The sequence below is a fragment of the Eleginops maclovinus genome, chromosome 3 (assembly GCF_036324505.1).
Source record: "Eleginops maclovinus isolate JMC-PN-2008 ecotype Puerto Natales chromosome 3, JC_Emac_rtc_rv5, whole genome shotgun sequence".
NCBI classification, from domain to species: Eukaryota; Metazoa; Chordata; class Actinopteri; order Perciformes; family Eleginopidae; genus Eleginops; species Eleginops maclovinus.
The window spans coordinates 12,567,903-12,592,982 of NC_086351.1; the positions used below are offsets into that span (position 1 = coordinate 12,567,903).

General features: G+C 41.3%; 1 protein-coding gene across 2 annotated transcripts; it reads left to right on the forward strand.

Moving 5' to 3' along the window:
* The first annotated feature begins 854 nt into the window (after window positions 1–854).
* On the forward strand, window positions 855–23,275 carry nkd2b (NKD inhibitor of WNT signaling pathway 2b). Of its 2 annotated transcripts, none has more exons than XM_063878577.1 (10): window positions 855–1,150; window positions 1,266–1,292; window positions 1,409–1,500; window positions 18,873–18,933; window positions 19,223–19,350; window positions 20,440–20,535; window positions 20,690–20,831; window positions 21,115–21,172; window positions 21,301–21,425; window positions 21,921–23,275. In XM_063878577.1, the coding sequence occupies exons 1-10, from the start codon at window positions 1,126–1,128 to the stop codon at window positions 22,523–22,525; spliced, it is 1,359 nt and encodes a 452-aa protein (XP_063734647.1). In that variant the 5' UTR covers window positions 855–1,125; the 3' UTR covers window positions 22,526–23,275. The 2 variants fall into 2 exon arrangements, with proteins under 2 accessions (XP_063734647.1, XP_063734646.1); XM_063878576.1 differs by having other exon boundaries at window positions 856–1,150; window positions 21,298–21,425.
* Window positions 23,276–25,080: the final 1,805 nt, after the last annotated feature.

A 25,080-nucleotide genomic window follows, 5' to 3' on the forward strand; every position in this document is an offset into this window, starting at 1 on the left:
CCATGAATGGAACTGTTCGGAAAATCACACCGACAGAGGACGCGGTTTGACATTCATCATCACACGAGCTGCCAAACCAGCCAAAAGTGCGACAAGCTAAACAACACCTACAACCGGAAATGAATTAATTCACTTTTCAAAATGATACAACGTATTGTAAAACATACAAAGAATGGACAACTTGTCAAATGTAAGGATGTGCTGGGTTCGTACTGTGTTGTTGTCTTTTTCTATTTATAATGTTTTAAAAGAAAAAAGGCAGCAGATCTACTGAGTTGCAACCTTTAATTAAAATACTATTATGTTCGCAATGCAATTTCACTGAACCCTTTCGAAGCACTTTACAAGGTTTCAAATCAATAAGTGTACTCAAATATTTTCCCGTCTGGAATATCATACACAATTCTGAGCCTTAACTTTGGCATATGTGCAAAACAGGGCTATGTTTTTTGTTATAATTGTCGACACTCTTAAAAGGTTAAATATTCAATTATAAATATACAACAAACTGGGCCAGTTTGTCGGTGCAGAAATGTTGGTCATGAAATAAAGACAATTTGGTACAAAATCGTGCAATCTGTAATCTGCAAAGAAGATTTATGATTTAATGGACGTGTATCCATGACTGATCATGTCAACAACATCCATGTTTGATAATGTGAACAACTTCATTTGGAAAACAAATTCCTTTTATTATTCAATAGTTAGTTTATACATGTTCCTCTCTGCATGAATGTTTTATCACTTGTTCAAATGTTATCAACGCTTTCGTCATGTTGATATTTTATTTTGTAGAAACACTAACCGGAAGTGCTTTACCTGCTGTCTATCTTGACGCTCCGTGATGTGAGCTGTGTTCAAAGCGCTTCTACATTCAGTTGGACTGAAGGGAAGTCTGGAGGCAGACAGCGAGTGTTTCCCTGTCTCCTGCTCAGATATTTCTAAACATTTATATAATTTCAAGTGATACTTCAATGAACAAGCGATTAAATTACCTGCCTATGGATGAAGTTGGAGTTTCCTTCTTGCAGAATAAACACAATGTGACCATGCTGAAGCAGTGACTGTGTTCACCTTCTGCTATATCGGAGTACGTTTAATGATCTAGGGAAGAGGGACTTAAGAATGGGGAAACTTCAGTCAAAACATGGTAAGAAATGTTTAAGTTGTTCCGCATTTATTGACAGTATTTAAAATTATTTCTATTATATCCTTACATAGACTAACAAATGTTTTTTTGCATCCCTGTTTCTGATGAACTGAAGCGTGTAAGCGCAGAGAAAACCCTGAAGGTGAGGATAATCTGGTTATTTTGTATAATGAATGTTTATTAATTATGATTATCTTATGAAGTAGGTTAAGCTTCAAATGTTTACCTGCTTATCGTTGTGTTTTCTTCATGTCTCAGGAGACAGTTTTGTAGTGAACGCCTTCCTCCGAAAAGGGATGGAAGAATGCGAGAGATACAGCGCAACGGATCACAAGCTGAAGAGCATGCAGGTATGAGGCATTTCGGCTTTATTTGCTCCCTATTCCTAATGGTTAAAATTCATTAAAAGAAAACGGTATAAGGCTATAATTATTCCATTTAATTGTTAAGATTGTGTGGTTGTTTTTACAAAGACGCAAAAAAAAACGCATTCATCTCTTATTTTTTTGTATGTATTATTATTTTTTCTGTCTAAATTGTGAACTCTTAATGTTATAAATTCTCTTTTCATATGCTGCACAACTCTCATGTTTATTAATTTTATTTGATACAAATGATTGTAATAAGTGTGTCTGTGTATGTGTGTGTTTGCTGATGGGGATGAGCCTGTCAAGCACTTCAAAGTTGTCTGTTAGAAGCTGTTACATTCCCTCTTCCGAAAAAAAAAAAAAAAAGCTAAGAAATTCTTTACCTGAGGGGAAGGGGAACTGTTTTCATAAAGCCTGTGTGAGGACATGCTGATGTCTTTGCAAAGTTGTAGGTTGTTGTTCTTTCTGTCATGTCTGGCTCCGGCACAACACTGCAGCGGTTATTCCCCTGCCAGCATCACTGGATGGGTTATGACAGCCATGAGCCCTGTGTGTAAAGCGGCTTGGCAAGGCAGCACACACACAGACACACACATACACACAGACTGGATGGAAAGGTAGTCGTTTCTAAGACTGAGGGATATAACGTTTGCTTTTGTGGCTGCTGGCATCATGACTCGGGGCTGTGTCTTTTTCCTCAATGCCTCCCATTCTAGTGCGGCTCCCAGTGGGCAGCCCTTGTGGCATAACATTACATCACTTCAATTAGTGTGTCGTTTTTGAGGGGTATGAGAGTCCTGAGCTCTCAGACAGAAATTGCAAGAAGTTCACACAGAGGTACTGACAATCTGTGATGTGGGTGGTTGTAATAGTGGAAGAGTTATGGATTATATCAGGGCTGTAAACCGCCCACTCATGGCAAATTAAAGGAGAACTTTACTCTGCTTCAGAGGAGGCTGAGTTCACACTCCTCTCAAGGAAAACCACCAAATGCATGAGTTTGGCACTTAATAGTAGGTGGGTCCCACCCTCACTTCTATCAAAGTCAGGCCCCTGATTTATTTTGTGTCATTAATTCCCAGGCCAGAACTGGATAACTATCAGCATTTACCTAACCAGCCTACTACTTTTCTTGTTTCTTTGAGGCTAATTTAGGATTGGGTGAGAGGAGAGGGACAAACCAAAATACAACTACATATGATATATAGCATCAGTCATCATGTATTTATGGGAGCCAGGCTACATATTGTTCAGGCTACATATTCTACTCCAGAAAAAAATGTGTTTAATATTGCTTTTTGTCTCAATTCAGTGTAACATGAAGTTTCAGCGAAAAACATCCAAGATTTAAGCAGTGAAAATGGGCTTGGTGTAACAAAACCCAAAGCAGGATTCAAAGTATAGCCAAGTCCAACATACGTATATAAAATAGATCACTGACAGAAAATTATCAAAGTCTTTGCCAGATAATATATAGATAAAGTAAAATCGAAATATTCTGAAATTTGCAGCTTCACGGTCATGAGGATTTGCTTTTTTTTATGTCTAATGTGACATATCTCTTGGTGTACGATTGTTGGATGGACAAAACAAAAACATTTGAAGACAGAACTTTGGGCTTCAGGAAACTGTTTTCAAGGGCATTTTTTTGTATTTTCAAATTTTTTTCTTAACAATACCAAACAATATATGATCAAAATGAAAAAAAATGTGCAAACCTACTGATAAGGAAAATCATGGTTCGTAGTAAAAGTATCACATTTTAAATAAACGAGTCGCATGAATGAAATTGATACTAGGATGATATCTTGCGTATACGGTCACTGAGGCACAGAGGCAATATGTGAAAGCCTGCTCGTATGCAGTGACAGCTCTGTTCATGCTGTTTGAAATGAGTCAATGCCTACATTAACGTAAAGATGGATGATGTCCCTGGGGAGGTTTCTCATGCTGTATAGGTTCCCATCTTACATGCTGACTTTCAACACAGATCAAATTTATATCTGCAGCAACATTTCCTCTTTTGATCCCACACACCATTAATTAATGGCACCAGGATGGGATTACATTGTGACATTTCCAGATTTAATTATCGGATTATGAGTTGTAAGATGTCTGGAGACCATTGGACCATGATTAAACAAGTCCAAGTCAAATAGGAAACTGCATTTTTAATGAGATTTAATGATATATCATGGAATTGTGCCATATTTTCTCTTCCTGAGTGTTTCAGCATATAACTCTCACCAGATAGCAGTTTCACTTAACCGTGTTGATCAGCAGCAGGGACAGATAAAATTGCTTATGATTTTGTACAGGATGAGATTTGCCAAACGAATTGTTTAGCTATGACCATCCCCCTCCTCATTGTCAAATGGGGGAGTAGGATTCCTGAGCTGTCTGGCTGCAACTTCAAAGCGCAGAGCTGGGAGTTATAAAAGGGCTCTGATATCAGTGGAGCCTCCGAACCCTCACCCCTCTATCCCCCTGCCCTGTCCTGGGGGATGGGCTGAAGGATGGAGTACAACCAGGAAAACAAGCCTGTGCCCAACATCAGTTTGTGTAAACCCATCCATCTTTTCAGTAAAGCAGTCATTTTCTTTTCAACAAATTGTGAATGCTTTGCTGCACTGGCAAGAAATAACAAAAGATCAAAGGATGCAAAGGCCTGTTTAAATATTGATATCGCCACAAACCATGATTCAAGATTACACCTGGCAGGTTCCTCTCAGTGTGTAACCTTATATGCTCTTTAAAAAGAGGTATTAGTAGACAAAGAGAAAGCGTGATTCGGCAGGATGACTTGGCTCATCCTGGCAACAGTCATCCAGATTTTGACACTTCTTTGCAGCTGCTCAGAACAAATGTTACCTGTTAAAGCACCTGGTGGAAAGAATATTACAGGTGAGATCAAAGTGGTAGTCCAAGGTGTAATTGCCTGCCCCCTCCCTCAAAATATGAGCCTAATCTGTGGTTATTAAATATAACACATGCAGAAAAAATCCTAACCCTGTACTTATCCGAACCTGCGTTCATTAATGGAAGAGCTCTGTGAAGGTTCAGTGTGTTTCACCTCTGGAAACATCAACACATCCACAGTCCAGACCCTCACACACACACAACCACAGTGCTTCACTTTGGAGCTTCAAACTGATATGCTTGGATGCCCAAATAATGCCTGGCTAATTCAGCCTTTCAGCACCATCTTTTGTCTCAAAATTTCCCACAGACTTAGCCTGTGAAGAGGGAGTGTGTCAACATTTTAAATACCACAACAAAGAGCTTTATTATTCCACTTTGAAATGTTAATCATATCACACATGAGGTTAAAAAGGGCTCAGTTAGGGATGCAATTGGATGTACTGATGGGCTAAAAGCTACGAGAGGCAAATTTTTTGTGACTTGCGGAGAGTTACACAGCACTCACCGCTCAATAGTAAATCTGTTTTAAATGCAGCGAACCAAAGCAGCTCACTTAACTAATTGAAATCTAATGTTTTTTTAACAGTCGTTTTGAGTCTTTGAATAAGACTTTTTTATATAAAAATACTCATTTGGCAATCCCCCCTCTAAATGGATGTTTTGTTTGGAAAAAAATTCCGCTGGGTATTTCAAAATGTCTTCTAGTCACCGTGTTCCTTTTTGAGTTAGCAGTATTTGATTTAAAATTATAATTTATTGTTCAGTACACAACCAGAAGTTTAAAACTAAGGTCTGTTATGTGGTAGTCTTGAGTTGTGTACACTGGATACAATCGCAAAGCTCCTAAAGTCTTTGAGAGCTCTTAAGAAGTTTTCTCATCGGAAACATCTCATGACTTTTCTCTTCCACCTCACTCACAAACACAAACCAGCACAACCAGGGAGCAGTACATGGCAGAGCCGAAACAAAAAGGTGTGCTCATATATGTACTGCTTTTGAAGGGACTTGAAGGCATTTGGAGAGTTTGTTTTTTCCAGCCCTTTTTTTGGGGGAAATTGGCTTCACAAGAAGGCGAGCTGTGAGCCTTCATCTCTGAATGAAAAGCATGTGGCTGGCATCCAGAACAGCGGGGTCTTTCAGCACGGCCCCGGCAGACATCTGTTCCTGGTTTGTACAGCAAAATCCTGGAGCAGGGAGAGGGGCTGTGGTGGGAAGGGGGAGGGAGAGGGTGGCGGGGAAGAGGAAAAGAGGAGGAGGAGAGGTGGGGGGTTTTAAGGGTGTTTTTTTTCATGGGGGAGATATTTGAGGGGTTTTCAAGGTAGTGGGGGGAGGGAAGTAATGGAGAGCCACATCCGCCTGGTCCACTGCATTGTTGGGCAGGAGCTGACCATTGATCTCACTTTTCCAAATCACTCCGCTCTCTTGGGACCTTTTTTTCTATGTTGGTTGCCATTTGTCCTGAACAAACATTGAACATTCACGTCTCTGTCAATGTAAACATCATCACCGTGGGGGCTCTGACTCTGGTCCCAAGTGTGAGATGCTTGTTTTAGCCATTCTTTCATGCTGGAGTGTGTAAGTGCGAAACACCACAAGGCTCCTTCGCCTGTAAGTCAGACGTCCTGTCCTTCTCTCACTTCCTAACGGTGTGTTTGTGAGTGAATGACTGAGTTAGAGGCAAAGAGTGGTTTGTGTGCCTTATGGAGAAAGACATTAGAAACACTGCAGGCGGATTAACTTTTAATTTAAGTGCTTTGAAGCAGTTTGCTCACTTTCTCCCTAATTCCCCTCTTTCTGGACATCAGGAGGAATCAAAGAGTCATCACACATGGTTCAAAATCCTTCAGCACAAGCCAGGGCCTAATTTATCTTTACAGGTGTCTGGAAATTAATTAATTGTTTGCCCTTTTGATATTCCCACCCACTTTGATTTCTGGCTCTAAACTAAATCTAAGATCAGGTTAATCCTAAATTTACTTTAGTAACTTTATATTTGGGATGGTAATGTACGATCATTTTACTAAATACTTATTTTGAAGCTACAATGTTCAGCGACTACCTCTGCCTTAAAGCTCAGACTGACGTTTTAATGGATCCAGTCTGATGGGGCAGCAAGGATGGCAACACAATGAGCACTAGAAAAAAAGTTAAACATAGCATAACCTTTGATGCAACAAAACATAATTTGTCAACCACTAAAATGGCCGATTGCTGTAGAACAACACTGTATTTCAACTGTGTATGAAAGCTTTAATTTCGCAGATCTGTTACTGAAACTAGACTTCCTGGATTGACTTTAAAGTCTCACTTGTACCTGAAGCAAAATAACCCCCCTCCAGTACATCTATAGGTCATTTATCGACACATTATATCTTGTTTGTTAAGGAAGTCACTGTGTCTTGCCAAAAAACTGTGGTTGAAAAACAAGTTACGACATGATGTTCAGTGAGCTTTAGAGATGCTTGTACGCTAATTTCTGTAACCGTTAGACAGATCTAGGCTAACTGTTTCCCCTTGTTTCAAAACATTAAGCTAAGCTCATTTTATCATATACAGGCTGTAGCTTCATGTTTACTATACAGACATCAGAGTGGAATAAGACCTGAAATGCATTATTTATGCCTCTTTTTGCCGAGGTTATCATCAAATTAAGTATAATATACCCAGATTGCATACTCATTTATATGGCATATGTATGCTGGCATTATAGAAATATATAAAATGTTCTTACAGCTCACAAGAGTATATGCTATATTTAGATAAGAGAAATGACAGTCGCTTCCTTCATTATTGGATCTCTTATCTGCAGACATATGGAATGAAGCTCTGTCGCCTTTGGAGCTATCTAGTGCCATCAGCGCTGCTTTGAAGTCATTTCTTGTCATTGCTTTTCATGATATTTATGAGTTATCTCATACTTCAGAGAGATCAGTGTAACTTAACAGGACTGGTTTGCAGCAAATCATCAGGCGTGCAATTGTATGTGCATATCTCAACTTCCTGAATGTCGCCCATCACAGGATTTCAGTGACATTACATGACCTAGACGTGCATGGTCAGTGATGACACCAGGGATACCTCACTTCCCCTTCATGGTTAGTGTGCTGGTGGCTGTATGGGGCGGCCCCGCCTAGGGTTAACACTGGTCTGTGTCTATGCTCTCTGTCCCTGCCAGGGGAAAGAAAATACCTGAAGCTGGAGCCCAGTGCTTAGCGCTGACATTTTTGGCAAAGGCTGCTGGATCCAAGTCTGTGTTTGATCTTGTGCTTCTCCCAGCCAAGTAAAACACCGGGAGACTCAAAGGTTATTACATTTTAGTGTGTAAGGTATGTTTCCACATAAACCCCTGTTCCCCCTTAGAAAGCTTTAGCTCTTTTCCAAGTGGATTTCATTTCGCAAGCCTTAGAGCAGCCAGGGGAATATCACATTTTTTCAGTTATGGTTGTTGGTGGTGTTATTGTATGCTTTCGTTATAGCCATTGTTAATTGATTACATTGTTTAAGTTACATCTTCAGTGAGCGTAGTGCATGTGAGGAGCTCAGGGAGGACACGGACAGCTTCAGACTTGATGTCAAACTTAAACATTATCAGAGGTGGCTCTGCAGATCTATGTTTGTTCAATATTCAGTTGCTTTAAATATTTGCAGATTGAAAGGGAGACGGAGGGTTTGCTTGTTTGGACAACAGGACAGGGGATTGCTCTTTTGGACACAAGTGTGTTATCCTATGACTTCTGCCATTGGAAATATGACATTGTCTACACAGAGGTCAGATGCTGACCTGACTTATATTCCACAATACACAGTGCAGGGGAAACTAAATAGCAGTGTGTGGGACAATATGGTGAAAGGTATGAATGAGTTAGAATGTAAATATTTGACCTGAATATCTTGAAATAAATACATTTAAAAATATAGGTAGAACATGAAAATGACCTCCTGTGATGCCACATGCATCTCATTTTGGCCCTTTGGTGGATTGCATTAACTTTTAGTGTTGTTCTGGTGCAAAAAGCTTTCAGAGTCACCCCTAAATGCTTTAAACCCTCATTCTTGCTCCACATTCCTGAACCTGACGCCCTGCTAGGTTTGAGACTGGAGATTGAAACACCACACACCACAAACCCCACTTCCTGTATGCTAAAAAAAAAAAGGCCTAGTGGAGGGCACCCAAAGTGACTGGCATTGCTTCTCATTGTTGTGATGCTGGGCTGATTTATTCTTTAGATATAGACGAAGCATTCTGCAAATATGTTTGCTTAAAGCATACATTCCAGGTGAGATTTTGGAAAATGTCCAGGATTTGAGTGTTTATTCCATACAAGGAGTCAATACCTTTAATCCATTCGAAGTTCAAGAACATTGGAAAAAATGAATTTATAGCAGAACTGTGTTTATAGTTGAACAGACTTTACACAACATTCATCTTCCTGTCGTGCAATTTCATATACAGAATGCCATAGCACAACATTTATCAAACACAGCCAAGCCCAGACCCCCGAGGAGTTAGGCATCTTTCTCTCTGCTCTGAGCTGAGCCTCCCCCTCTTTGGGACCCCGAGCCTGCACATGTGTAGGTATCGCTATTACTCAGCTCATAAAACGCCACAGTCCCATCTGAAAGTGGTTAGCTGTTGAAACACACGAGCAGCTTCAAAGCTTGCATCCAGGCTCTGCAGACAGCCCATGCCTGGCCTTCCTTCTGCACATCACATTCCTCTCCGATGGGGAATGGCTGCAAACTTGCTTTTGTTACACAAACCTGTTCCCGTCATCATAACCCTCAATGGGTCTCCATGAAAAGGAAGTGGTTTATTTCTTGTCACGGGTGGTCATTTTTCTGGTGAATTTATTTAGGAAGTAATGACTGCAGAATGATTCCTTTCACTGTTCAGGAGAAATAACAAGTTTGTTTTCACAATCTTTGCTGGTGTATTTATATTCCAAAAACACCTTTTGTGCTTTTTGTATATGTGACAAAAAGGGAGGCAGAGGATGAAACAGCGCTGAAAGAGGCCACTGTTCTCATTTCCTCTGAAGGCAGCCTTCTTTTCTTCCCCCGCCCATTTCTTTCCTGAGCCTCGTCCACTTCAAAAGCTGACCTGGCCCTGTGTGTGCCATGTAACTTGTTTACCTAAAGGCTCATTTCAAATAAACAGCAGTTCTCCTTGAAATGCCTGCCCCCCCTCGCTGAGAGCCTTTCAGAGACACCATCTGCTTGAAGGAGGTGCTTCACTAAGAAAACGCACTCTTCTAAATCAGGATTTTCTTTCATGATATTGCTGCTGAGTGCTTTTCGTATCCAGCCTTATAAAAAGTACTCAGCTTAAAGTGTACCAAAATGTGTTAAAATATTGTACAAAAAAATTTGCTTTTGAAAGTCTGTGACACAAGCAGTGACAGTAAACATTTAGGCAGTATTTGCATATAAAATAATACAGAAAAGTTCTCAGATAAAGCCAACGGAAAGGTATTTCTCTATAACCAGCACCTACTTCTGCGTGTTGATAGGGGCTGACTGATCCTATCACTTCAAGAATGCCAGTGTATCAGAATATCTGAACTTTTACCCCCAGTGTCATGTGCTCAGCTTTGAGAACTGCTCTATCCTGGCAGCACCTGATTATGTCATAGCTATTAGGTGTTATTGCACATCAGCACCTTCGACTTTTTGAGCCACAAGTTCTCTTTCAAGAACTTCTATCACACATTAAGTGTCATACTTAGTACTTTCAAGTGGACTGCCTCCAGACGTGCTGTGTAAAAGAGGAGACTCCATCAGACTTTTAGCTTTATACCTAAGATAAGATAAGAATACACAAGCAGCTAAGCTAAGCTAAGTCAGCTCATGTTTAAGTGCTCTTTCATATTGCCTCACGACCCAGGTTTCCAGTAATTATGGCTGTGAAAGCAGCAGCTCTCTGTGCGCTCTGCTGAGCTGCCCTCTGCACCATAGCCTTTTGATCTCTGCTTGTGCCATGGATGAATTACGTTCCAGAATTTCACACTGGGGAACAGTGTTTCAGACACACACAGCTTGTCTGTCAGGTCACTAAAGTGCACACATGGCAGCTTCAGTCCAAAAGGAAGAAGCACATATGTTGCAGTCTGGCTGACTGCGGCCTCAAAATCTCTACTTGGCATATTTCCGTGATGTTTCACAAATAAAAATTGGAATTCAGGGTTTGCGCCACGGGATTTAAAATTCTTGTCTTGTAGCTACATTTTCATAGTAATATGCATATCCTCATATCCTTTTTTTTTTTTTTTTGACCAGTAATTTTCTTTGAGAATAATTCAACAGAAATATGAAAAAGCTTGCATGATTTTGGTGCATCAGTAATTGGCGCATGTGCTACTTTCTTTTTTCTCATCCGTTCATCCTCAGCTTTCAACTTTGTCCTCTTCTTCATGGGAAGTTGCATCTAATATTCCAAAGCATTACAGCCAGTGGTTCTTTGGCAATGGTCCATTTTACATGTCCAGGCTTCCTTCACATCGTCTGAATATTGTGGAGTCTCCTCTGCTTCCTGCACCCAGCAGGAGTGTATTTTTAGGAATCCTCAGGAAAACACTGGGTGTTGACCCTGGGATGACCCCCTGTCCAGTTCCAGGACTGTGAGGAACTTCACAGCTTGGAAGTAAGCCTGTTCTTGCAGTGTCAAGAATTTTCGTGGTCTTTGAGACTGGCAATCCCGACCAACTGGCAGAGACAGCCAGAGAAAGTTACACAACAACACAGAGAGAGACATGAGATAAAAAAGGTGCAGCCACTTTGAATATCCAGCAGCTCTTTTTTCAATCAGATTCATGATATTTACTGTCAAAAACGTTTAAAGCTCTGCAAAATCCACACACATTTTTCAACCAAAACCTTAAATACTTCATAGTAAGCAAGTGAGTAACAGAACCAATTGTGCAAACAATTAGTGTCTCCTTGGACTTCAAGTTTGGCAAGTGTCACTGAGAATAGTTGGATGAGTTATGAGGGGCCTGTCTACCTTGTTTATTTGTTGCATCCTGCTGCACTGAACTCTTTATTTTGGCAGCCTGTGACCAGTGAGCCTAATTTTCCCTGAGGGCTGAATGCATTAATAGTACTGTACAAGAACCGCCCGTCTCTGTTCGCCCAGTATATGCCTCACAGATGGATGTGTTGAGAGTTCATGCTACATTACCGGCTGATTGGTCACGGCTACAAAAGCTCCTCTTATCGTGGTCAGTCATATGGATCTGTACTTCTCTTTGTAAGTTCCCCGTAGGGAGCAGTAACTAGTGGATGGTAAAGCTGTGGTTTTGACCCTGAACCTGTTCTTATCCTGCTGGAAGACATGTTCAGGAAACCAGCGGGCAGCTCATCCACAAGCCCATTAACAGCGGGAGTGCCTCAGATTTAAGTGAGCAGCCAAAAGTCATTGTGGATTAGATAGACCGCATTATTCAAGTGTGTGCTCCAGTGATATCCAACCAGGGGGTACTTATCTGGGGATACACTTATTGCAAGGTGGACATGGAAAGCTCAAAAAATCTTAACTAACTTAAAGGAAAAAATGATGTATATTGATTAAGAAAAATATTTTAATATTTATGACTTCAATCGTTTGTAAATGTAATCTTTAAGCTGCATACCAATCTTAGCCATGTGTTGCAGTTAAAAGGGAAAAAAAACTAGCTGGAAGTGAACAGAGAAGTTGAAATGTTTAGCGAACACGTTGAGTTGTGGAGAAATCGCCCCCTGATGCTGACGGGACACATCCCACAGAGATAAACGTTGAGAACCACTTTACATGTTAAGTTTCGACAATGTCGCTGATCTTCCACACTGGCGCGCAGCTGTCCTTCCCAAACACCGTTTGTTTACATTTCTCAGTCACCCACAGCAGCACTGTAATGCCTGCAGCTCCACCAGCTTCCAACCACAACCTCGCCCCTATGAACCGCCAGGACTGCCTTTCAAAGCTGTGACTCAAATCCCTTGCAGCTTAACAAAAACGAGCAGTGAAAAGAGTGGTGTTGGCGGTTATGTCACAGGTGAGAGCAATTATAACTGACATCTCAATGCTAGACAGACAGCTGGAAACCTGACACTTACTACAGTAAACATAAAGCGCCCTTACAGGTGAGAGGGAGTGTGTTGAAATGGTTTTCACCCAGCAGACACAGACAAAGCGGAGATGCACTTACAAAGACTTGTTGACTGACATTTTGAAAAGTTAAGTTGTAAGAAACACCCTGGCTACATCAGGTCATTGCATTAAAATAATGCTCTGCTGGACAATTGTGAAAAGTCTCTACATGTGAGAGGTGGCGTTTGGTGCTGCAGCCACCTCACCCACAACCTGGCACTCTGAGATCCACTGTGTTGTTTAAAGGGCCTGTGGAATGTGGAACAAATCCCCTCAGCTTTATCGGCCTGGGCGCGCTCCCCATTGGCCGAGCTTAAGAGCCAGAGGCCTGCGCGGGAGCTTACAGAATTTCACATGAAGGCCAGAAACAGAGGAACATCCTGTTTGAGTCTAACCGCCTGTCCCACACTGGCTTTGATATGCCTTTTTTCGTGTTTGTCAGGGTGTGTGTGTGCATGTTTCACAATCCTGTCTAGTTTCTGGTGTACATTTTTTTTTCTTCTTGCGTCTGGATCTGCTTTTTGTAGTTTAAAGTTGGGATGATTAATGGGATAATATGGAATAATACTTGAAATGTTATTTTAAAATGTTGCCGACCATTTGCTGGATTGTGGACTGAAAGTTGTACAAAAAAGGACATTTAAAGTGTTCTGGAATATTGAGAAAGGGATTTTTTTTTCCATTCCCTGAATTTGAAGATGTTTTAATTATTGATTGGAAAATAATAATAATGTGAAAACTACTTAGTTGCCGTTTATTTGCAAAAGTTAAAAGAAAAGATATAAGGAAGTTTAAATGATTTATACCTAACTAGTTAACCTCATCACAAAGCATGTCCACCTGAAACATGGTCTTCTAAAAACTGGAAACTCAAGCAAACACATTGAAGTGAGTTTTGTAGCTTTTAGAACCCAAAAACCAAATAAAGTACAAACTTCTGACTGTTAAAATAACCCATTTTACAAAACTTTTTTAAGAGTTCATTGTAAAATGTTTGAGTGCATATAACACATGGCAGTGGTCATATATAAGTCCACCCAGAGACTATTGCATTACACCACCAAGGCCTGTTACCTCTGAATTAAAGCAACGTGCTCTCTGTGGTGCACTCATAATGTGTGTGGCACCACATTCTAACTAAACTTCAGCTTTTTGTGTTTGGAATATAGTGAAGCATGAAAGCCACTTTGTATTTCTCCTTTTCCAGTAACTGATCAAATAGTGTTATGATGTTCTACCTCTATAATTTAATACATTTGCCTAACCCAGATTCATGAGTGTGATTCCAGTCCCTGGTATGAAGCACATGGTTTCCAAGTCCCTACAGTAGCTGCCTGTGTGACAGCTGAGAGGAGGGCACACCATTACATCAGACTCCCATCAAAGCCCACTTTAATGAAGGCGAGCTGATTACAGCACCGGTGACAGATGCAGGGTGGTCAGCCAGTGATGCTAATCTTTGTTTATGCCATCCAGCAGGTCATAATCAAAGTGAGGAGGAAGATCAGTGAGAGGGTAAGGGGGGTTAGGAACTGCGTGCAGAGTTTAAGAGATAGTCTCTCCTGATTGAAGGGAAGCGGTTGACTTTCAGTGGTTTACGTGCTGCTCTGACATAGACAGGCAAGCATGCTCATCTCTCCGCACAGCTGTTGTTATACTAGGACTGAAGAGACTTCACCCCAGTGATTCATGTCCTGCCAAGGGAGAGGCTTTGCCTCCTGTTTGACCTCAGAGAGAGTCCCTCTACCCTCAAAGGGCCATATCTGGGCCACCTTGTCCAAATGGGTCCAGTCCAGCTGACAGGATGGCATTCTGCTCCATTCATAGAAAGACATATTAGAGCACATACATAGCTCAAATATCGTAATTAGTGCACAAAGGCACATTTTAGCTTACTGTCAAGGAAGGGCGAAGATTCAAAAGGTGAGGTGTGGCTGAACTTAAAAATGCTCCAAACCCTTATTGGAAATCCTTGGATTAGTTTTGAAAATAAAAGGTCTCCTCATACGTGTATGATATCATACAAAATGTTATTGTTATTTCTCAACATGAGCTGTCAAATGATTGCAGTGTGAAACCTGTTAAGACAACCAAACTAGCTGGTAAAGTTTAGGGGAAAAATTCATAGTTTGGTCTAGGGTTGCAGTGGTAGTTAAGTATGGAAGTTAGGTAGACAGAAATCACTTCTGCTTCCTGGCGTCCTCTGTTGTTTGACCCATCCATCCCCTCCTCTTTACTATCCACAATTTGGTTGCTTTTTATAATATGACATTTCCTGGCTCACAATTATGTGTGTTATTAGGTTATGTGGGTCAGATTTTATAATTACAAACCATGTATGAGATAAGCCAGGACACCACAGCAGTGTTAGAAACTGAATCTTAAAAACGCCTTTAGATTGTTTTAATATTGTGATGAACATTATAAGGCTGGCTAACTCAGACCTAGCAGTATATACAGTGCTGTTGATTTTACAGTGCCAATCTGCTCTGTTGTCTCTGAACACTATAATTACCCTGACTTGGACTGACAGCTGACGTCTGATGAGCCAGAGGAAAAGAAAGCTCTCGTTGTCAAGAGACCAACATATTGTTCTTTCAATGTCTTGCAAGAGAAGACAGAAGTTGTGCAATTGGCCTTCTCTCTTCAGCTCTCCATATTTTCAGCCCCAGCCCCTTCCCCCCCTCTCTCCACCCCCTCATCCCCTCTCTTTTGCTCTGCCTCTCTTCAGTGTAACCGCTCACATCTGGTTTTGAGTCAAGGCCAGGTTGGTTTCTTCTGGAATGGAGGGCTTTTATTTCTCAATGGCCCCACTCCCTCTCCAGTTTCATATTGCGGTGAAGAGTATTCAGTTTGTTTATGAACTGGTGTTCCTTTCTTTATATTGACTCTACTCAATCCCCATTTTCATCATTGGGGAACCCCACAATCATCCCAATATTGGCCAGTAAGAGCGGGAATGCTGGTCTGCTGGTGGTCCTCAAAGATTTCCTGTGGCGCCTTTTAAGTGTCAGCTCCGGGTGACTTTGGATTTCTACAAATGTTGTAGATCCTGAAGGAAACCTGCTGTTAGCTGCTCAGTAATTGTCTCCCGAGCACTCTCTTCATCACATAAAGGAAATCACTGAGATTGTTGGTCTGACTTGGACAAAGAATTAGATTATAACACAGAATTAAATGTACAGTAAATTGTGAAAGTAGTTTTTAAACTAATTTAAAAAATATATTTTTAAAAGTAATTATTTCCAAAAACAATGTATCTTAAAAATGATATGAGGAAGCATCCAGAGTATCCTGTGTTTGCAGCATATGTTTGTACTTGGATACACATCCAGACGTCTGATCACATATATTTCACACCCCGAGGCCAGAGGAGCAGTGTAAACAATCTTCACGTTGGCCTCCTCCTGTTTCTGAAAATGTGATTTACAAAATCATTTGTGCATCGTATGGTTTGAAGAATGGTCTAAAAGAAGAGTGTGTGCTTATATTTAGGGGGTGAGTTGGAAGAGGGGGATGTGAGAACAAAGATGTGCAGTGTTTTCCAGCGGGAGGATGGGTGGCAGGCAGAGAGAGAGAGAGACTGCTGGGGGATGTCTGATGTCACCTGGTAGGGAGCTATGAAAGCTTCCCCTGGTTACCCTATCCCACATAAAAGTCTGGCAGTAGGCTGAGGCTTTAGGGAAGCTTGGCAGAACTGCTGCATTAAACAGGAACAAACATCACACACCTCTCTGTTTGTCTCTTATGTCAAGCCGTCTGGGATCCTGTTTACATGGAACAGTGTCAGTGCATATTTTCAATGCACTTTTTTTAAGACAATGCAGATCTGAAACCTTATCATCTCCTTGTCATTCTTGTCGTTGCGTCTGCCCCGCACATGCAGTCTTCCCCATACTTAATATCACGAGCTGTGTGTAGATGTGAATATGAATGGCTTCAGGTGGAAAACAAAGAACACTTTACTCTAAAATGCTAACACATTTGCCTCCAGAGCAGTTTGTGATCTGATAGTGAAGGAATGAGAGCAGCTCGGATGCCAGAAAGCAGTTAATTACACATGTGGTGGGCAGATTTAAGCCCGACACCGTGGGCGATGTGGATGGAGATGCCATGTGTTTAGACGTTAAACGGCAGACTGCGGTCAGACCCAGCCTGCTCTCTCATTAGCTCCCCCGATGGATGTAATGAGCACGAAGGTGGTGGCGGTGGTGGTGCTGAGGGGGAGCCATGTGTTCAACACAAGCCCTGCTGGTCCCCTCCTTGTACACGCAGCAAGACATCTATGGTTATCAGCATTTTAATTAGAGACCAGATTCACGTTTGGCAGTTGGTTGATTGATTTGTTTCATTATATTTAACGCAGGAACCTGTCTTTTCATTAAGAGGTGCGCATACCTTGCTCTGCACCCTCATGGGAACAAGGATAAGAAGAATCAATGGCTGTCTTTGATGTTCCTCTGAGCTGCTGAACAGTGAGTCTGTGTGAACTCCCTCTTCCCTACATACTGCCCTTCATTAGGGCCTGTGCTACAAAGAGGGGAGATAAAAGCATCCAGTGTAGAAAGGAAACAACAACTTGGCTTCAGTAACCACAGAAGATGGTGTATGTTTTCTCATAGTGTTGCACATACACTCGACTAGTTTATAATGCGTGTGTGTTGTTATTAAAGACTGCAGCTTGTTTGGGACCCAGGAAGCGGTACCAGTTGTCTGCACCTTTCCCAGAAGGCTTCCACAGTCTTTAAAATCCAACCTCCACCTCTCCTACTGAGCTCCCAGGGACTGGAGTCAGGAATAGATAGGCCCTATCTCCCATTTAACAAACCACATCCTCCTCTGCTTCAGCTCTTATCTGCTTCTCTCCTCTTCCATCTTTATTCCTCTTATCTTGCCTTCCCTCCTTTTCCCCTTTGTGCCCTCTTCCGTCCTCTCCTTTCTTTCTTCTTTCTTGCTTATTTCCTGCTCCTCTCCTGCTTCCCATTGCCTCCTCTCCCCAAAGCTGAACTCCCATTCTTTTTACTGTTTTTCTCTCAATCTCTCCGGTGGCCAATTTGCAGGGGGTGTCCGGGCCTTGACCCTGAGACTCAACCGGCTCCCCCCTTCAGCAGTGAAGGTCAGGGCCAGATCGCAGGCTGGTGCTATCATCTTCTGAAGTGAGGAATAATCAAGGGCTCTGAGATTGTTAAACAGAACCACAGGCCCTGGCGCTGTCATTACTCTGAGAAAGATGGGAAGGGTAAGGGAAAAGGGGGGCTCGTTCACCTAAACGCATGCAGATGTTCAGAATCTCGCTTGAGCCTCGGCTCTGTTGAAGGTACATGGAGTTCTTTTGTTTTCTAGCATCTATCTGTTTTTTATTTGTCTCGTTTCAATGGGCCTCATTGATTCAATCTGGTGGGGATTTTATTTCAAAGTGTGTGTGGAGCAGCTTAGAGGACTGAGATGACGTAAATAAGATGAATCATTTGTTGTTTAAATACTTGTGGTTTAGGGGGCTGTTCTGCACTTAATTTTCATTGTTTCCACAATCCAGTTGTAATTAAAGAATGGCTACGTGTGCGTGCATAGAGACATGGTTGCCTTTGCCTCACTGTGCCTCTGCATAAGCACATGTGTAGGATGGTTATGAATACATTGGGGTTCAGTTTTTTGCTGGAAAAAGATTATTCACATATGACAGCAGAGCTTTTTTCCCCCTTCCACCCTTTTGTCCTGCATTTGTTTTATGGCTGTGGAATTGTGTATTAAATCAGTCCCATCCTATCTGTATGGAAATTTCCATCTGGCAAGTATTCTTTATTAAAAAATAAATACACACATGTTGCTGAGAGCTCATTGGAAGGTTTGTTTTAAATAAACCAACTTCTCAGTCCTGAGTCCAGTTTTCAATGAGAAATGCAACGCAACTTTGAGCTTGTTCCATCAAAATCTCCTCGCCTGCTTCCATGTCAGGCAGGATGAGAATAAACAGGTTGGCTCTGAAAGAGAGCTCTGACGATAAAGTGCCATTATGGGTTTTTTGATGGATGCGAGGGTCCGAATGAATGGCTTGGAGGACTATTGAAAGCTTGGCTTGGGCTGCACTCGCCGTGTCCCAGACAGTGAAACACAATAAGCGTGCAGATGTTCAAAGTGTTTGGCCGCTCTGGAGCCTCCAGCCCTCTCCTCTCATCTGAGTAGGAAATGCTTTAGCTGGAACTGTTTGTTTTCTCTGTGTCTGAGGTCTGAACTGTAGATTCGCTTACATCTCTGACCCCCCTCCTCTCCCTCTCTCTCTCTCTCTTCATTTCTTTCCTTGTTGCAGGAGTTTCCAAATGGAAGTCTGAAGGAGAGACAATTCACAGATCAACACTGTCCCCTAGAGGGTAAGTAGAGAATAATGTATTCTCTCTCATAGTGATAAGCTTTATGCTATGATGGTATAATGTTTTTCTGATAAATGAGCACATGTATGTGAAATAACTAATTATGATCCCATTTATAAAACAACACTAGAACTTATGTTCAGTGATTTGTATGACATAACTGTATGCATTACAATGTTAATGTCCATTCTCAAGATCATGAGATTTTCTTTGGAAGTGTACAAAATGTTGCCCAACTTCAGCAAGTTTTTTGTCAGTATATAGTAAACGGGTCCTCCTGTGTCAACAGTGGTTCTTCCTCCAGAGAAGGCCGAGGGCTGTGAAAGCTACCTGCAGTACCTGCACTCAGAGGACGGGGTGCGGGATATACTGAGAGATTCAAATAAAGCTCCGGGGAAGAAACGCATCAGTCTGGATGTAAGCAGCTTTTCCAATGCTGTAATTTGGACTAGTTTCCAATAACACAACAAGTCACATGTCACATGTATATGCAACCACGGGGTGTAACAGGGATTGAGGAATCTAAATAACTGATAATAATTGTCCATTAGTCCTGTGGTGGAGTGAGAAAGCATTTTTTCATAGGTTATAAAATATACGCATGGTGGGTAACCTCTAGCCTAGCTGAAGCTGTATGCTTTCACACTGTGCACACAACATCTGTCTGCATGTTGACACTGCTCCAGACCATATCCTGATTGAATTTAGGGATCAATAAATTGAATAAATAGATTGTAATGTTTAGACTTGCATGTTTTAAAGAACTGCTTAGATCTGCCCTTTGGTGATCACTCCTGGTTATGTGAGCTGAGGAGATATTATAGCACCATAAAGATCTGCTTCTCTCCCTGGGGTCGCCTCCCTTGTAAATGCACACTGCCTTTCACACAGAGTCAGCTCCCCAACATGCCTGCAGGCAGGTCGTATATTCCAGATGTTTATTTTTCCAATTATGGCCATGTTACTAGATACATTTGAATCAAAGTAACTGCCAACGAGTCGTAACTGAGAATAGCGGTTTGCTCATTCTTTCCTGGAAGAAAGTAGAAATACAAGGTCATAGTGGTAGGGCCGACTGTGCTGACTGATTTCTCTGTGCTCCCCCACACAAGGTAAAGCAGCAGAAAGTGATATGTTTACATGTTGAAAACCATGTTTTTAAGCACCCTATGCTCTTTTTTGCCATAGGAAGGTACTTTAAATGTACTTGCTGATAAGGCACATGCTCATTGAAGCTAGGTGTGATTTGATTGTGATCAGATAGCTTGTAGATTGGATAGATTGTTTCATAAATCCCTGTTAACAGTAAATTCAGACAGAAGGGAGACGTGTAGATACAGTGGCCTTGATGATTAAATTGAGAATAGGTTGCAGCCCCCTGTTGTCATAAATGCTTAATGAGATACTGTAGAAGAACAATTTCTTAACTTATTATTAACAGAAAGATGTAGCTCAAACCTTGTAACTGTTTATTTGTGTTAAGTATGATCATGTTGGTATCCACAGGACTTGGAGTGTGACGTTTCCGTGGAGGATGACAACCGCCAGGAGTGGATCTTCACACTATATGACTTTGACAACAGTGGGAAAGTCACAAAGGACGTACGTGTTTGTTAGCTTCCATGACTTTAAGTGCTGTGTTTTCTATTTGTGCGCCTTGATGTGCCACGTTTTTTTTCAATTGATAGTCTGTCCCTTTCACGTGTTATTTTGTTGGAGATAATGCTTAAAAAATGTGTTTTGTCTATCCCTATAGGACATGTCAAGTCTGATGCACACCATCTATGATGTGGTGGATGCTTCAGTGAATCACTCCTGCCATAATAAGAGCAAGACTCTGCGTGTCAAACTGACCGTCACTCCAGAGCCTAGGTCCCACAGAAGAGAAACAGGAACAGGTGAATGAAAACAAAAACAGCATCATATCTCAGACATTTACTAGCCCAATGTGCTTTGAAAAACTGAGTCTGGAAAACACATGTATTTCTGGACATGCCAAATGTGTTATTAATTCAAATACAAACCAATAATTTCAATATCAAATGTCATCGCTTCTTGCACTCAAAATTCCTTTGAAAGCATGGGTAGTGCAAATTGTAATGGAGCAGGTGAATTGAGTGTTAGAAAGCAACTTTCTTTTGTCCTAAACATTTCTACCTATTTCATGTTTTCCCTCTTCAGATCGCTGTCACCAGGAAGAGGGTCGATCAGCTGACAAGCGGCTGTCCTCCTACGTTAGGTCAGTTCAAGTCATGTATACTTTGCCTAGAGGCTGGTGGGTGTCTGTTGTAGTAATTAAAGTCGTTTTATTGTTTGAAAAATAATTTACAGTCCTCTAATTGTGAATAATTTACACATTTTTAGCAGCAAAGGGCAAAGCAATGAGGCACCGGCCACCGAGGGTCAGCATTACTGTGTGGATGAAAACACAGAGAGGAGGAATCACTACCTGGACCTGGCCGGCATAGAGAACTACACATCCAGATTTGAAGGTAGTTATCTTTTATAACAGCCTTTTAACTGCCTCCTTGTTTTTTGGTTAAGATATTATTAGAATATTTGCTGCTGCAGGTGTTGAAATCTTTAAACCAATACTGGCTGAATAGTAACCTATTCAGCCATACCTTTTATTCAAAATGGTCTTTAATTCAATTTTGTTTTATTTAACTTTTTAAATGATATGTATTTAAATCATTTTTGAAATATGATGTTGTTTTAACTACTATTACTGTTATAATGTATTTTGATGATATTTTCTTACTTTTCGATAATCATTTATCACTTAGTATTATTTTTTTTATGGTACTTAAAATGTCTTATTTTTGGATGCCAGTCATCTGTATAATACTTTTTAAATTAAAGTTTGATTAATTAATTCATATAATATCACAATGACAATGTTGAAAGTGCGTAAACAGCAGCATGGTTATAACTTTAACAGCTAGTGCATGAAACCTCTGACCCTGTGTCTCCTGCCTGGCTCCCAGGAACCACCCCTCCCCAGGAGACTAACGTTCGGAGCTCCCAGAGCCAGAGTCGCTCACGTTCCCAGGAACCAGAACCCCAAATTATTCACCATCGCCGCTCACAGGTCATCGGTGATAGCTACAACCCTGCGGAGTCTCGAAGCAAAGGCACGCAGTTTGTCAAATCTCCGAAAGGAACCTACAAGGGAGGGAACGGAGGGAATAGCGGGGGCAGCGGAGGCAAATCCACTAAATGTCACGGCCACTACCCGCCTGTGGAAAGGATGTTACACAGCGGCAGCGCAGCAGGACACGGGGGGCAGGATGTGTACCACCTTCCACACCAAGGTCAATCTTCCGGCCACCACCAGCACCCATTGCAATACAGTCACAGCAAACGTCTTAGGGCAAAAGCCAGAGAGGCCATGTCCCCATCCAAAGCCCCGCTGTCCCCTCAGTCCCACCCCCAGCAGCAGCCCCATGTACTGCCAGGCCTGGAGAGAGAGCAGGTGTCGGGTCCACCTGGGAGTCCGGGATTTGTGGTTCCCGTGGTCCAGCGTCACGAGCACCACCATCACCATGAACACCACCACCACCACCACTACCACCATTACCATCAGACATGACCGCATTCAGCGTGCAGTGACTGAAACTGTACAGGACCAACCACAAACCAACCACACCAGTCTGTAGGACTTTTTACGTCATCCCACGGGAGTGTCTCATGCTCTGTCCAGGATCTTTTTACTATCCTCTTGCAAGCTAAACAGATATATGCTGAGATTAGATGTAATGGGGAATCCTGTAGTGCGATAGCTGATGATATTGGAGCGGAAGGATGTTTTTTCTCAAGTTATTGTGTAATAACAAAAGATGTGTGGCACAGCTTTGAAGTTCTCGTTGTTTTTTATGCTGGGACTGCTGCAACTGTACCCATGTTCAGTAAGGGCGCAGGTACCAGAAAGGAACAGAGGACTTTTGACGAGACATCCTTTCCCTCCTGATGCTGCGGGTAAAAGTCCCTGGAAGCTATATGTCAGAATAGGTGTGCTGTTCTGTGTGAGACCTTTCCAAAACATGGATCTCAGGTGTAAAGGTGCTGCTGCTCTCAAGCTATTCACAGAGGCTGCTTCCTCTTGGAGGCCTGACATGGACTGAGGAGTATCCTGTTGGGGGAGAGGGAAGTAAAAAATCACCACTGCCAGTTTTAATGCAAAATATCTTGCTATATGTATAAAAAAATCTATATATGTAAACACATTTTACTGTATAATTATTATACTGTATATGCATATTTTATCATGGATATAATTATGCATATATGTATTTTGTCTTTTATATATTTTAATAAACGTTATATAGTTCATTTATATTAATTCAGCAACAGTTTGTTTATTTCTGAGCACAACGTATTTGATGATGCTGTGTCTGCTGCGGTGCTGTGTGGATAGAAACAACAGCACAACAAAAACCTACATTTTGCTACAATAGTAAATAATTATTTAATTTACATGCAATTGCTTTGTATTCATTTTTACAAAGACCTGAAGAACCAGCATGCACCAGGTGGGCAAAAGGTCTACAGCAGAACTGAAAGGTTGAAAATGACTATCAGCCATACAAATATATTTGGGAACAACCGCTACTGTCTACTAATAATGCAAATGGTGTAATTGTCTGGCCACAAATGTAACTATAAGAGAGTGTCTTGTTTAGTTTTCTGTTTCCAAATTCTTTCTTCTCCTTCCCTCTTATTTTCTAAGAAGACAGAGCACTGGCTGTTTTAGAGCATCGCACCTCCTCCATAGTGTGAACAGTCAGTCAGTATAATGTAATAACACAAAGGTGGTAATCGGCTGTGCTGAGTTTCCCTAAAGAGTCCATACCTTAGTGAAATTACAATGCCCCCGGTGGTTCTGACCAAGTAGAAGGAAGCCTAGGGAATAGTTTGATACCACATGGTAGTTCCTGCGGTCTGCAGCATCTAGCCCCTTGAGTAGTTTTTGGTCATTTGAATAAACACAAACTGATTATGCAAGAACAATATTAACTACAATAAGAAAACAACATTTTAAAACTTAAAGAAAGCGCCTCTAGAAGTTATAATTTAGGATCAACCTATTAATATTGGCAGTTGCTTTAATTGAGCATATTATCAACAGCAGATATGTTTAATTGTCAAAGAAGGAAAAGCGGAGATGTATTGTTAACAAGACAGTGAGCCATCATACACCTTACCTGGCTCCTGAAACTGTTCATTTAGTCAGCCACTAGATGGCAACAAATGGCCACCATTGTTAGACACAACCTATTGTAAGAAGATAGCAGTGAAGTGTTCCTTGGAAGACTGTACAATTCAGTAGGGCAACAGCCACATCTTAGATCTGTTGAAGTTATAAAGTAAGTATAAAAAGGGAATCATTGTACAATAACTGAGCCAACCTACACCTCAGATTGTATAGAAAAGACAGAGTTTCTTATCCACATGTAAACAAAAGAGTTGATTCACCAGCAAAACACAAGCCTGCTGTCTCCCACAATATTAATCAGACAACATCTATTCCATTTGTTCTGGCATAAAGATTTATATTCATTCAAGTATCTTTGAGTTCTTAGAAAAGTAATCTGTTTTATTTTATCTTGACCTTGGTAACAATTGTTGGACGGGACAGGATGTTGACTACTGTTTAAATGAGTCTGCCTCAGAGGGCATGGCCCATCACAGGAATTTGTATAATGATCACCTTCTAGATAGTGCTGTTTTTCACACTTCACATCTTCATCTGTGGCCAAAAAACAGGGTACCTATTGTCAACGGCTGTTTCCAAGGGTCAATAGTTCACCCTGAATCTAAATATACTAATAATGTTTTTGAAGCTGTCAGAGTCGGGTGAGGTAGGTTAACAAGACAATATTGAACAGACCTATGAACATTGAAAGCACAACATTGATTTAAATATTTTGTTCAACTCAATTGCACAAGTTGTTGTCTATATAAATAAGGCTTTAAAGCACATCACTGCTTCCTTCCTTTAGGTAAAGTAAGACCAAATGCCATTGAGTGCGTCTATGTAAATGCAGCTATTTCAGGTATTTCCATCAGGGGGTCAAGTGGAGCTGTCACCTTTCTGAGCATGCCCTGTTCACGTGACCATAGATGCAACATTCAGTACCTGTCAAG

Excerpts from the sequence above, each read along its gene's own strand:
- nkd2b (XM_063878576.1), top strand. The coding sequence starts at position 1,126 with ATGGGGAAACTTCAGTCAAAACATG. Across the intron at positions 21,173-21,297 it reads CGGCTGTCCTCCTACGTTAG|CAGCAAAGGGCAAAGCAATG; the intron begins GTCAGTTCAAGT and ends ACACATTTTTAG. Across the intron at positions 21,426-21,920 it reads CTACACATCCAGATTTGAAG|GAACCACCCCTCCCCAGGAG; the intron begins GTAGTTATCTTT and ends CCTGGCTCCCAG.